The sequence below is a fragment of the Atractosteus spatula genome, chromosome 23 (genome assembly GCF_055471065.1).
Source record: "Atractosteus spatula isolate fAtrSpa1 chromosome 23, fAtrSpa1.hap1, whole genome shotgun sequence".
NCBI classification, from domain to species: Eukaryota; Metazoa; Chordata; class Actinopteri; order Semionotiformes; family Lepisosteidae; genus Atractosteus; species Atractosteus spatula.
The window spans coordinates 16,703,991-16,718,628 of NC_142728.1; the positions used below are offsets into that span (position 1 = coordinate 16,703,991).

General features: G+C 46.0%; 1 protein-coding gene across 4 annotated transcripts in view; it reads left to right on the forward strand.

Annotated features, from left to right (window-relative positions):
* The first annotated feature begins 7,855 nt into the window (after nucleotides 1-7,855).
* The window catches only part of pbx3b (pre-B-cell leukemia homeobox 3b), a 92,319-nt gene continuing 85,536 nt past the window's right edge, over nucleotides 7,856-14,638 (forward strand). For 3 of the 4 annotated variants that reach the window (XM_088940368.1, XM_088940370.1, XM_088940371.1), the window contains exons 1-2: nucleotides 8,404-9,641; nucleotides 10,701-10,774. In XM_088940368.1, coding sequence (XP_088796494.1) covers nucleotides 9,445-9,641; nucleotides 10,701-10,774 — 271 coding nt within the window. In that variant the 5' untranslated portion in view covers nucleotides 8,404-9,444. Of the gene's footprint in view, nucleotides 9,642-10,700; nucleotides 10,775-14,638 lie in introns of all 4 variants that reach the window. The other variant, XM_088940369.1, reaches the window with a different exon arrangement.

Here is a 14,638-nt window from a genome sequence, read left to right on the forward strand (position 1 = left end):
CGCTCGTTGACGTTGGAGCCGGCCAATGGGAGGCGAAGGAGGAACGATTGGCACCGGCGTGAGCGAACGGCAGGCCAGCGTAGTGAACGTGGAAGGCGGGAGTGGGGGCGGGACTTGGCTAGCCCCGAAGCACCGCGCTGGGGGGGGCGGGGCTAGCGTGAGGAATGACACTTCATTGATGAAAAAGTGTTTTTTTTCGCCTGCAGGGTTGCTGGTCAGTATAGTACCAGCCCCACAGACAGGGCGCAAACCTCCTCTTCCTGCTCATCATTAACATTATTAGTAATAGAAATAGAATAACAGTTATTGGCATTTTTTATGACCATATTTATATTTCGACAAATAAACAACGAGGGGAATATCTTCTCGATAAATTCTGGCAGACGGTCACGATTACTTCGACACTGCAATGTTTTCGAAGATCTGGGGTGGGAGGAAAATTGCAGGCCCTTCTCTGCGGTCGTCAGAGCATCGTCTTCAGATCGTCCTGCAGCTGGAGGCCCTTGTCAACGGGGTGTGTCAGGTGACATGAGCCTGGTGACGGCTAACTGCTCACAGGGTGTGTGAGATGAGCAGGAAAACGTGGAATTGTTTGATTTTTGTTTAAGCTACGTCACATTTCAATCCATCCACCTAGGAACACATAAAAATATAAAACGACAAAATAACTACAGTACTGGGCGGCACAGTGGTCTGTATTGCTGCCTCACGGCGCTGGGGCCCCGAGTTCATTCTGGACCTGGGGGGCTGTCGGTGTGGAGTCTGCATGTTCTCCCCGTGTTCAGGTGGGTTTCCTCCAGGTGCTCCAGTTTCCTCCCACAGTCCATAGACATCGTTTTTTTTTATCCCCTTTATTTTAAAACATGGCATCTACAGCCACTGACCAGAAAGGAAAGAAAAGCAAACCACACATCTTGTCAAAAAGATGGTACCAAAGACATACTGGTCGGTTAATCACCTTCAGCTGGAAATTGGAGTGTGTGTGTTTGCGTGTGCCCTGCGATGGACTGGCACCCTGTGCAGAGTGCGTCCTGCCTATTGCTCATCGCTTGCTGGGATATATTCAGGCTTCCCTGAGACCCTGTGCTGGATAAAGCAGTTGGAAAACAGTAGGATGGATAAAATACGGTATTTTAAAGCATGCACAACATTCGAAGAATAAAGTAATTACTCTCCATATATCTTATTTATATGAAATACATATTCAGTGTGAAAAATGAAGAACTCCGTCCTTCTTATGAAACCACAGCAGCACACTGTTCTCATCAGATGTTTTTCATCTCAGATTGAAACCATTTTACTTGTGGAAACAGTCACAGAGGTAAGGAAAGGACATGAAACGTAACAGCACAAAAAAAGGAAACTATTTTAAAGAACTACAGTAGGAATCGTAATTAGAGGTAGATCACAGCTGTTATCAAAACGCATTATATATGTTTACACCATATATTTATTCCTGTAGAAAAACTAGTTCGTCCCAGGGACCTTTGTTCTTTTAAAACAATTTGATTCTGGGCACTGTAGATAGGATCATTAGCTGGATCCAGCTCTAGAAAGAATATGATTGTTATAATTACTCCATGATATAAAATTGAAAGTTTATATATGTGTAAAATATGCTTGCAACCAAAAATATGTAACATTGTAACTGGTGTCATGAAACATATTAAATCACGTGAATGTCACTGGCCCGGCGATGTGCATCGCAGCCCATGAGTTCACTCTTCAGCTCCTCCTTTTCTTTTTCCTGGCGCTCGTCCCCCATGGCAGGGCTCGGCTTCCAAACCCGTTAACCACCGGAGCAAAGTGCACACAGTCATAAAAAAAAGGGGGGTTGTCTCAATTGCCAATGAACTAAAAATCCTTAAATAATAACTGGCTTGAACGCTTAAAATCCCGCGGTGGTCTTAAAACCAGCAATGCCATCGAGATTTTAAAGCCTTTAGGCCACAGAGGAGGAAGAGGAGGAGGAAGGTGTTGCATAGGAAGTGCCTTGTGCCGAGAGGTGTCTAGAAGTGGCTGGGAGCAGGCCTGCAGTCTAGCGCAATGAAGAATCATGCACTGCACCAGAGGACAGCAGCTCTCGCAGTACCTATGAGCCCTCCTTGACAGGTATGCAGTGCGACTTGACAGCTCAGTATTTCAATGATAAATGCAGTAGTCCTGGGACTCCCATCCGCTGAACTCAAGAGTGTGCTGAGCTGATACTTCAAGGTCAAGTGAATAAGAAGGAGCGAAACCACACAGCTCGCTAAATCACTCCCTTTCTCTTCTGCTTCCTTGCAATTGCAACAGTTGGAACAGCTGGCAGAATACTTGTTTTGCTGTACAGCAGCGCTGCTCCGTTTCTGCCATCTTCCCCGGCCCGGCTAAGATTTTTATTGTGTCTGAGCGAACCTGTGTAATAGCGGGGCGAGAACCCCACGCTGCCCCCGGAAGAGGCTGTGTTTGCTTTGAGTAAACCGCCTCATTTTTACAAAAAGGGCTGCTGCACAGAGCCCTCATAATCTCAAGCAAAAAAAAAAGAACACTGTGATTAAAGAAAAAACTGTCCACTGAACCCTAATCTGGAAGAAGGCTGATGCAAAACAGAGGCTTGTTTCATATTACAGTGAAGTAAACAGATCATTATTATAACCAATATTGCTCTTATTTTTTATATTTAATACAATGACTCATCCTTCAGCCTTTACTGAAAAAGCATTCAGGGCATGAAGCCACAACGAAAGGGTTAAAGGACATATCAGCTGACTGGAACACTTGAGCACAGCTTTTAGCAACATTATTCCTCAACTAGAGCTCACAGAGGAACTAATGGCTATATCGTGAGAATACTGTTTTCATGACTAAATGGCTTTAGTGTGGCCAGTGTGAGTTATTTGCCCTTTGAAAAAAAAAAAGATGCTAATGGCTCTTTGGAGGTAAAGACTTTCTGACTGCCCCTTTGTCTTCATAATTAAAAGCCCTTTTAGAAGATGGCAATGCTAGAAACGTTTGCTTTTCAAAACAGAGAGAGTGATGACGGATTGCTTAAATTGCTCTCTCCTGATAAAGATTCTGAAATGTGCACAAAGGAGGAAGCAATTTAATTTAAAAAATGTACAACGCTTTATACCAGTTAATGCACTTTGGAGCATTTTATGTATTGACATCCTATGTTTTGTTCAGCAAACACTAAGCGCCAAGTGTCTTCTGGCAACAGAGATCAACTTCACATGACTAAGTTCTGCACTGTGTACGCTTTGAGCTTCATAGCACAGGGCATTCATGATGCCTTAACAATTTGTTCACCCTGAGGATTATGAGCATCTAAAAATAAACGGTCTTGTGCAAGGATTAGAAGCTAATAAGGTAAAATATTTGGGGAAGAAGACACATGATTAGTTGCCCAGGGTACCAGTGTACCTTAGTGACTAACTTACACCCCCTCACACCGATCAGAACCGTGCACGGGTGAGGGTTTAACCATAACTGGGGAAAAAAGGAGAGGCCATTGCCAAAATGCAATTCTTTTGAGTTGCTGGTTTAAGGCCGTTTTTCTGGATGAACAGCTTGGGGACTGATTTAAAATGACATGCTTTTTACAAACACCGGGAAAAATCAAAGGCTTTTCTATCAGCAAATCTTTTTTTTTTCTTCTAAAGTCCTCACTCTTCTGTCATTAGGGAACAGGGCTCAATTAAAGAGCCCAACCGGGAAATTTAATTAAGGCAGAATAAAGCCTAATAGAAATACTGCACAACCGTGGACATAACCAATTTATCTATACAGTAAGAACTCCATATTCAGTGTCATGAAATTGCATTAAAAGGAATTGATTGCACTGCTTTGTTTCTTTGTCAGTGCCTGTACTGTATGGCTTCCTTTGATCTGAAATTTCTTCCTCGTTATACATATATTTTTAAATGTATCTTCATGTGTTGCTTTTTATTTTTCGCTGTGAAATGCCGCGTTCTTAAATCACCAGTGAAAGTGGTGCAGCGTCTTTTTTTAATTCCTCTGGTAATCTCGGTTGCCAGCCTCATTAAAAGTATAAGGCGCTGAATGCAATATTAAGTGACTTTGCTTTTCCCTAGTGCTGCTCGCCCCCATACCTTAGCTCTGAAATTTTAAATTGTTTTACTCCGCTTGCTTTGAAACATGTTACTAAATTAGTAACACCGTCAATCAATTAAGAAACAAACAACACACAATTGTCCTGAGCTGGAAGTGTGTGTGTGTGTGTGTGTGTGTGTGGTGGAGGGGTGATAAAATATAAACTTGCTTTGATGCAGCAATAAAATCTGGCCCCTGTATTGTCCCTGTCCGTGAGATGTGACAAATACACAGAAAGGCAAATGCATTATTCTTTCTCAGGCCACGGTTACACTGTAAACACACAAAATGACTAATATATGGTCGAAACATCATGCCACAGCATTTAATCAATGGCTTAAACAGTTGAATCAATATAAATTCCTAATATTTTAAGCATACTGGCCCCTATAAATCTTGTGATGTGGTTGATTGCAAAGTGTTTCAGGGGCCTATTCATCCGCCATGCGTTGTATATAAAGACTCGTGTAAATCAAACGCCACTTCGACTGAACAAGGAGTTTTTTGACCTCTAGAAAAAAAAAATGGCAGAAAAGACAGGAACCCTGTCCTTCAGCAGGATCTCCTCAGTGGCGTCAGGAATTGGTCCAGGGCCCTTAATGTAAATATTCCATTTACAGCAGAATACTGGAGCCGCGCAGCTCCCGCAGGGGTCGGAGATGCCCTCCCTCGCCTGCTGTGGCCGGAGAGAAAAGTCTCGAGTCTCTGCAGTGCAAACGACAAGCATTACTGTCGCTGTCCTCGACGTCAGGAGAGCTCACCCCTTTCACCTTCCGTGTTTCAGCAAGCCTTGAAATTCGGGAATCAAAAAGGTGAAAATGTGGACCCCTCTCCAAGCTATTTACGGCTTGACCAAATGAAAACATCATTAACATCACCGCGTTTCGCAGCTCTGAAACACTGGCGCATCGTCTGGTTGGGAGTGTTGCGTTTTCTTACGAGGAAGAGGAAAAAAAAATGTTGCGTTCCTCTATCCCCAACAACAGGATTTTCCCAAAGGAAGTTTTATTCCATGCATATCTGATTATTTGCTATTTAATTATCAAATGTTAATTCCCCTTGTAACAATGTGTCAGGGTAGGCAGCCTGCAGGGCTTTGGAATCAATTCATGCACCGTGGTCTGTGAATCGGCGCAGCGTTTGCTAATTCTCAGTGTACCGTCTTGTGTTCGCGCATTTGCAGAACTATGTCTGATTGACTTTCAAAGTGTATTCCAATTAACAGCTTTATTTCCTCCTCTCTCTCTAATTTTAGATAATTAATCCCACCATCATCATCAAAAAAAAAAGAGCCCTGCTTTCTTCCGCCTGCTCGGGAACAGACTATGGCGGGGCTGCTCGGCTTCCTGACCGCTCCATCGCCGCGCTGTAACACCGCCAGCTCCTTAATTGTTATATTGATCCTGCTCATCCCCAATTAAATAATTAAGGAGCATTCTGTGGTGGAGCAGATAGGTCGGGCTGTGAACTGGGCTGAGCGGCCGCGGGTTTCAAGCCCGCACTGTGTGCGCTAACTCTGTGCAGTAAGTTAGGATTTCTGCGGGAGATCTGAGCGCGTCTGCCTGTATAGTGATTATACAGCAGTGGAATTGGGCTCTGCGCTTCGGGACCGTGAATTGCATTGGTGAATACAAGCAGGGCAGACTTACAACAATCCTTGGTTTCCTGGACTATATGGGACAAGTTATTAAATGAACTCTCCACGAAAGACATTGAGCGTCAAGTGAAACAAACACAAAAATGACAATTGTCTCTCCGACTCTCATGGCGACGCTTTTCCAAATGAATAGCTCAGAATGTTTGTTTTTTTTTACCGGTAATCTCGGTGGAAAACGTGTGTTTAATCGGTAGAAGACACGCGTGGCCTTGCTGTGTCTGCGCTGCGGTACGGTAGCTAATACGTACTGTCCTGGCTTGCAGTCGCTCGCCTGTAAACACACAAAGATCCCTGCAGGTCTTCTGGATTTTTACAAGTCGGTCCGGTTCCCTTAGGCGGCTAGCTGGCTCTTCGGCGGGTACGGGTTTGAAAGGTGACCGATGCGGTGGCACGTCCACAGCCTGACCGAGGCGCCCACCCGCGAGCCGTGCTTATTGACGCCTCTGGCGAGCGGCGCGCTCCCTCCGCTCCCGAGGTCAAGTTCAAACCGCGGCTCGCGGTCCGGGTCCTCTCCGCGCGCGGCGGCCAGCCGGTACCACAGCCCCGTGCAGACAGGCACGCGGACACGCCTCAGCTCGAGGCGGCAGTTAGCTGCACCCCGGAGCAGAAACGTCCGGCTTACTGCACAGTCGATAGATGGGCTATACTACATAATTGTCAGAAAATAACATATATTCCATTTTGCAAAATTATCCAGTTATCCGAATGCACTATTTTTGGGGCGTACTTGTATGTTTTAATTTAATTGTCCAAATCAAGCATTTATTTTATTCGTTAAATTTGATTGTAGACACTTTCAGGACTTATTTGTAATGCAATTGTTCCCTCACGGTATTTTAAAAGTAAAAAAAAAAAACTGACAATGTGCAAAAATCCCTCTTTAAAAATATGAACGTTTATTCCAGTAAGCGGAACATCATGTAACCCCACTGACTGCCAACTTTGCAAAAATAACGTACGCGTGTGTTTGTACCATCGCGTGTTTCTTGCAGTTCTGCACAAAACTATAAAACGCTGGATGACCAACAAGCGCTAAATTAACTTCAGAACTTCACTTCTGTACCTCTTGTCGGCTGTAGTGAGTCACACGTAAGACACAGTTAAAAAATAACCCTAAATGTGAACAAAAATTTAACGTACAGCCTAAAATTGTACAGAAAACGGGGAACTGGTGCACTAGCCTAAAATATATTTTAGGAAGAACGTGTTGTGATAACAGCAAAAAATCCGATTGAATTTCTCAGACGGTTTGTTGAAATCAGGGTACAGGAATCCTAAAAATATCATCTTTCCTCAATCCTCAACATTAGTTTGTGCTTATTTCCATTAATAATAATAATAATTCATTAGTTTTTTTTTATTTAAGGTCTGATTACGGGAATAAACGATGGGATATTCGGTGATAACAATAACAGTTACAGTTATTAAAAGTTACAAAGAAAAACTCGTTTTCAGTTTAACAGTGCGAGTGGACTAATGCATAAATACATCACACACATTTACCACGTACTTTGTTTCTCTCCGTCGGGCGACAGTGAATTCTTCTTGAAAATACCTCGGCGAGTTTGTCTGGGGGCGTTAGAAGAAAAGTGTGTAGTTTTCAGAGAATAAAATCTATTTGAAAAAGGAAAAGAATAAAAAAAAATGCCTTTCCAGTGTTTACTCTAAGTGTCCGGAGGGATGAGTTTAAGGAGCGGTCGGACGAGGCCGGCAGGTAAGGGTTTGGAGAACACGTCACCTTTACTGAGAACACCCCCACGAGCAGAGCCCCGCGCGAGCACGCCTGCTCGTGGTGCTACCATGCGCACATCCTCGCATCCCCGCTCCGTTCTGCTCGTCTGCTGCCATAGCAACTGTAGCAAGGGACAGAGCAGCGCCGCCTGCGCGTGCGGTTGATGTCACCCGTGGCAACGGCCAATCAGAAGTTGCCGGCTGCCTTGCACGGCCATGCTGGAGGTGGCGGACCCTGGGGGGCGGGCCGGGGCCTGCCAGAGCTCCCCGCCTATTGGCCGGCGCCGCTGTCGGTCAGGCCCCGAGCGCGGCGGGGATTGGACAGCGGCCCTTCGCGATACGAGAACATGGCCCCCCGCCCGCCCACCTTCCGAGCAGCGCTGGGCGAGGGGAGGCAGAGCCGCGGTCTTGAAAAGCGGAGAGCCCGAGCAATTCATTATCACTTCTGTATCAAACCATATAAAACTCGGGGCTTGAAGTGTGTGGACTTTTTTTTTCCTCCTCCTCCTCCTCCTGCCTTGGCTGTGTTTGTTTTAGCGCACAGCGCGCCCGTCCAGCGCTGGTGAGACGTGTCAGCCGACGGGGCATTTGTTTTGCATATATAGCGCCTTCCAGTGCAGCCAGGAGAACAAAAACCAAAAAAAAAAGAGAGAGAGAGAGACGGAGAGGGGGGTGTGGAGGAGGACGCGTTCTTTATTTAACGCGTTCCCCGCGTGTCGTGATTATTATCACCATCATCATCACCGGGGCCATTAGCGTGGCTCGAGCGGTGTGTTCGCCGGGGTCTCTGCGCGCGGCGGCGCCACGGACTCAGACCCCTCCTCTCGTGGGCGGGCCGCGCGCTCTCATTGGGATGCTGCCTCTCTGCGCGCGGTCTGACACGTCTGCACTGAGTGAGTGACACTGGCACCTTGTCAATCGCTCACTAGCGCGGCCATCAAACACCATAAAGCACACAGAGTCAGGGATCCGGGCTCATAAATTTCAACAGCCAGGTCTTTTTGCGCATTGCTTTACAGCGCGTAATTAATTTATTATTTTTTTCTGGCGATTCTGTCTTTTTTTTTTGGCCTCTTTTATTTTTCCGCCCCCCGTAAAAGAAGCTCCAAAACTTTTTTTTTTGTTTTTATTTTTTAATTGTTGTCATCATCACCATCATTCTTACTGTCGCCGCTGCTGGTCCTGGGCATTTAAAATATCTCTCTATTTTTTTTTTCAAATTTGATTTTACTTATGTGTTGGGTGTCTTTACCCTTTGTTACATAGCAAGACGCACGCTATACACAGGTAGTGCATGTTTTGCTGTGCTTTTTAATTTTTTTCTTCATTTTTTTCTTTTTTTTTTGTGCGTGCAACTTTAGCTTTTGGAAAGGTTTTTTTGGGGGGGTTCCCTGCTGGTTTAATGGGGATTCTGGCAAGTTTGCAAGAAGATTTGCACGGGGAGAACAAGCCGAGAGAAGACTCTACAAACACATGAAAACAATGTGCAAGGAGCTATAGCACGAGACGCCAAATCGCACGCAAAACCGGGCGAGAAGGTCTGAAGACGGGCAAAGACACGCGAGCTGTCATCCGGTTGCCGACGTATCAATAACTGAAGTACAGAATTGATACTGGTGCCTCAATACAACTACCAGCGTAATATTGATCCTGCAATTCTAAAGCTACTTCGGATCGAGGAAGAAAATAAAAACCCACAAACGCGAAAAAAGTGATTTCTGGACACGCGATTGCTGCCGGTACAATTACAGCTATAAAAATAGAGATTCTTAGTTGTGCTTCTTTTAATTTTTTGATCCATTTCCCCTCCTCTCAGCCTCTCTTTCTTTCCCGCGCGCCCACCGAATTCCTCCTTGTATGTGATTTTGTCCCGAAAATCCCCCCCTTTTTTTTTTATTTTCCTTCCTGGCTCCGAGCGTTGTCTCTCCCCGAGAAACGCATTGATTGTGCTGCGGCAGAGCATGGACGAGCAGTCCCGGATAATGCAGACTCTCGGCGGTGTCAGTCTGGCTGGCCACTCGGTGCAAGGAGGGATGTCCCTGCCTCCTCCACACGGACATGAAGGGACAGATGGGGACGGCAGGAAACAAGACATCGGGGACATTCTGCACCAAATAATGACCATTACTGACCAAAGTCTGGACGAGGCGCAAGCAAAGTTGGTTCCTTTTCTAAAATTACCTCAGATTTGTTGCATGTATGATCGCTAACCTATGATGAACCTTTAGAGCCAGTCTAGTGGTAATGCTGTCGCTACTAAAATTAGAATCGCATGGATCAAAATGGCCATATTTATTGGCTGTGTGGTATATATATTTTTTTAAATATAGCGGGACAAGGGGGCAGATGTAGATAAGTTATATTGTGGCGCTTGTGCCATTTCTCTTTAACTCTTGGGAGGCAAAGTATCTTTCTTGCTTCTCGGATGTACACCCGGTTGTCATCGTAGTAAAAAAAAAAGGGATTTTCTCTTTATCTCTTTATTTTTAAATTCACGGGGAAGCCCTTATTTATGGAGCGGGCAGTAGTGTCTTTAAAATCTTGAAAAGCAGAGGTATTGTAGATATATTGTTGCAAAGTGCTCTGGTGCTGATGTTTATGTACATGTGTGTGCACAGTGTAAAAACAAGCAAGCGTGCAAGATACATTTGTAGCCCAGCATTTTACAGACTGTTACCTGTTAAAGACCCGGAGACGCCTGGTCCGAAAGTATAGAAATCATTCTAAAAACAGGCTGAATAATTTCTATTTACTGAAAAAAAAAATACAACGTTTCAAACTGCTAAATAAGAACTTGCTCAAGCTCAAGTTCAATTGCTCAGCGTGTGGTTTTGTGTAACCTGTGTTTTACACTGGATTGTCACCTCTTTCCCACTGAGCTACAGCCTCACTGTAAAACAATAACGTTGTAATAAACTAGGTTCTGAGTATCTGATCAATTATTTTAGGTTCTTTGGAAATGACTGATTGCAGCAGAATTTAACGCTCATGCCGAGAACCCGAATTTTGTGGCCCGTCACCTGTCGAAAAGAGTTTATTTGATCAGGGATAGGCAATATTATAATTACAAATAAATAAATGGAATATTCATTTAATGCTCGCTAGACGGGATGATTGTAGGAAATGAGGAGATGCGCACAGTATTGTGATTTTTAAAAAAAGTTGTTTTGCAGTGTTGTATATCATGTTTTCTGTTTCTTGCCGTATACTGTAATAGGAAACACGGATTGAACTGCCACAGGATGAAACCTGCGCTCTTCAGCGTCCTCTGCGAAATTAAAGAGAAAACAGGTAAGGAAGGCACATTTTTTTTCGTGTTCAGAAATCGATGAGAAGAAGTAACGAGCGAGGACGAGCAGGGCAGCACTCTCCTGGCTCAATTGAAAACGCGTCTTTGCCGCCATCTTGCTTTTTCCCCCCCTGTCCCCTCTCTCCCCACGCCTTCCTCCTGTATCACAAAACGTAATACATTTAAAGTCAATTGTACAATTCATAACACGCCGCGCAATGAAACTGTGTATGAAGACGATAGTATATCACGCAGAGAGCACAACCCGCCTTCCTCGGGGCTCTTCGGTGTGGAAAGGAAGAGCCGACCCGCTCGCCGAAGCGCCTCTTTGTATGTGAGGTGTCTCGGACAGGAGGAAAACAGCCGAGCGGACAGCAGCTGCTCAGTTTCCCCCGTTTTCCAGGCGATTTTTTATTGTATTTGTAAAAAAAAAACCCACACACACATTTGCGATTGAAACGCGAGCCGCACATATCATCTGTTTTTTTTTTCCATTCACTCGCAGAATACACCGTTTCTTTTTGTGTGTGTGTGTGCAAATCACGGTCTCTCATTATACGGTGGTATGTGTTAGGATTTCTCAAACAAATCTGTAGCATTTAAGCTCTGCGTCAATTCTTATATATATATATTTCCGTGTCTTATTCAATTGCAAAGCAGAACCCAGTCAGGACACTTGTCTTAGTGCAACAATGTATTTTACGGTTTTATATTTTATTTATTCCCACAAGCCCGAGCAAACCGGGCGAACGGCTCTGGAAGGTTTCAGTTTGCACACAATGCTACACAAAGTTACAACCGGGAGTGTCAGTTACACAAACACACTGTGTTCAAGGGTAACCGACTGAACTCGGCAGAGGAGTACAGACAAATAGTGCGAGCAGGCAGTGAGGGTAGTGAAAGTTGCTCTGCCTCCTGGTTCACCAAGTGAAAATTATTTCAAACCAGCGGGCTGACGTCCTGTCGGAATTTGACATTTAAATTGTCATTCGTGCAGAACTAAAAAAAAATACTAAGAAATGACATGACTGAAACTGAATAAAAATGTTGAATTAGAAATTCTGTAGACACGGAGACTAGTTATGAAACAGACATGAAAACACGGGGAATGTGGAAAATACCGTGTTCGACGCGCAGAGGATATCACATAGGTGCGCTGATGTTGGATATCACCAGCTTTTGTCACGGAGAAATATGTTCTTTTTCTCCGTTCGGGGGTCTGCAATCGCGTGGTTTTTATATTTTGCATTTAAATTCGCAAAACGGCATTTGCGGTCGGTACCAAATTCTTTGTAAATCAATCAATTAAAAGAACCGGCTTAATTAAAAGTTGTGCCGGGATAAGCCCCGCGTGGAAATAGTGTTTAGCTGAAGGTGTTGAAGGCGAAAACCTCTTTTTTTTTTCCCCCGCGGCGGATCAGACTCGCGGTTTCCCCCTTATTAAACATATTAATAGAGCACTCACTCGGAAATGAAAGGAGTTTATATTTTTTCTTGTTGAAATATTTTTTTTTTAATGAAAGAAATCTAAGAATGCCTCGATTTAAAAAAAAGTAGACATTTTAATTTTAAACGATTAAGCTTTCAACTCGCTGTGTCTGTAGAGATGATATGATTATATATTGTACGTGACTTTGGGGATTTTTATTCTTCTTGCTCCAGTCTGTTTGTCACCGGAGGTGGCGATTAATTTCTGCGTGAGCTGGTGCAATATTTTGCAATAATATTTAACAAGGCCGCTCTGCAGCTCAAGACCTCGGCAGAATAGCCTGTACTGTGTCGTGCACAAGTGAAGGCTCGGGTTGGATTATTCTGGGTATCTGGGGCGGTCAGGACCCCCCAGCCCGAGTGTGGAGGGGAGAGGCGAGTGTCCGGGAATAGGTTTGATGACACAAAGCATTAACATTTGTCACTGCTTCACAACAGCCGGGGGTGTTTGGTGGAGCTCTCCAGATCAAACGAGCTCTCGGGCAGCGACGCGGGGCGCTCAGTGCTGCAGAAGGAGTGCGGATCCAAACTCAGGAGGCGAAGTCAAAAGTTTGCTGGGATCCCTGCTGCTCCTATCCGCTTTATCGCACTGACAGGGGGGTGCTGGGGGGGCGCTCCCTGATTACAAACACGAGTTCCCATTTCCAAAGGAGAGAAAGACTAACAGACTTGGGGCGCGGACGGACGCGGGGAGTCCCGGAAAGGGCGCGCGTTGCCCCGGCCGCAGAGGTGAGGCGTGTAAATGCAGCCGGGATGTGTGTGTGTGTGTGGGGGGGTGGGGGTCTGCCGGCGAGGCGAGGGGCCGAGGGGTGCGGGGCCGGCTTGTCTCGCCGTCAGCCCGAGCAGATTGCGTTGGGTGAGCAAGACGAAGCAGAGACCCTTCACATCTGCAGGAGCCGCGCGTGAAAGTTATGTAATTTCGAGCCCTACCTAGAAAGTTAACATCACTCGTAATACCCCCCCCCCCCTTCAAGTAACATAGTAACACAGGCGAGTTTGGGTGTTCCTGGTTGCCGTTGAGAGCAGTCCATGGGGTGTATGATCCGGACACTGGGCGTCTGGTCTCGTCGTGTTAATAGCGAGCGGGTTCAGTACCGTTCTGCCCTCCAGAAGCGACACCCAGAGAGAGGAGCGGTGAGCGCGGCCGACGCGCAGCCGAAGAAAGACTCGAGAACGCGGGACTCCACTCGCCTGGCGCGGCGCTGGGGTGACTCCTGCGTGCCTGTCCGTCTCTTCTCTTCTCTTCTCCAGCCCCCCCTCAGTCTGGCGCTTACGGCCGTCCCGAGGCCAGGCGGTTTTAGGCTGGTTTGGACATTTCGTCGTAATGCGTTTTTGTTTTTGAAATAAAAGAAACTAGCGGGCGACAAAAAAATAAATCCCGTTTGGAGACAAAAACAAACAGACTGACTTTTGAGCAGGGCGCGTCGAAGCTTGTTCCGGAGGTGTGGATGGTAGTGATCAGCGTGACGGGCTGCCCCTGTGCTCGGTGCTGATCAGGGACAGTCTCGGGCGAACATTGCTGTGGAGACGCGCGCTGAGACAGAGATGTTAGCGGATGTATCTCATTACTGAGACATAGCCTAGGTACGCACTCAAGATGACAAAAAAGTTCACAGAGTATTACCACATAATATATATATATATATTCGTGCAATTGTGTTGTAGGCCTGACTGGAGGGAGGAAAGGTTCTGACGGTTTGTTGCTTAACAAAATGCTCGTGTGCAACACTGAGATGCGCTCGCGAGTCCTGCCGGTGACCCTGGGTGACCCAGCTGTGCGGGGGCCAGTGCTGTTGTTTGCTTTCGGGGGCCGCTGGGGGTGTTCGGAAACCCCGGCCCCCGAAGACACCCCTTGACTGCGCCGTGCTAATCGCGCGCGTCACGGTGTGCCAGATTTGTGGCCTGTGCGAGACTCCTAAGCTGGAGCGACTTGGGGAAAGATCATAAAACTTAATGAACTTGTGCGCTGCGGGAGGTGTCCTCTGGGGAGGGGGGGGGGGGTCAGTCCGGCTGGCTTGAGGTGTGCTTCAGAGCGCAAAAAGGAAAGTGACCACTAAATGTTTTAGCCCCGGGGTGACAGCCTGAAGAATTCACAAGGGGAGGGCAGAGCGATTGTGGGAGACGAGGGGGAAAGTGACACGCGTGGGGCCGCGCAGCTGTCAGCAGACACACGCTGTTCCAGCACAGGAGGGTTTATTAGTTGTAGTGTAAATATATATATATACACACATTTCGTAGTCAGGGACGATCCGCTCGAATTGCATGCTGATATGTAGATATACTGCACATTCATGTTCCTCTGTATCTGTGTTGCCTGTTATTGCTGATCTGGATTTTATAAATGGTGACAGATTTATCAAGAGTAGCTCACCAGTGTT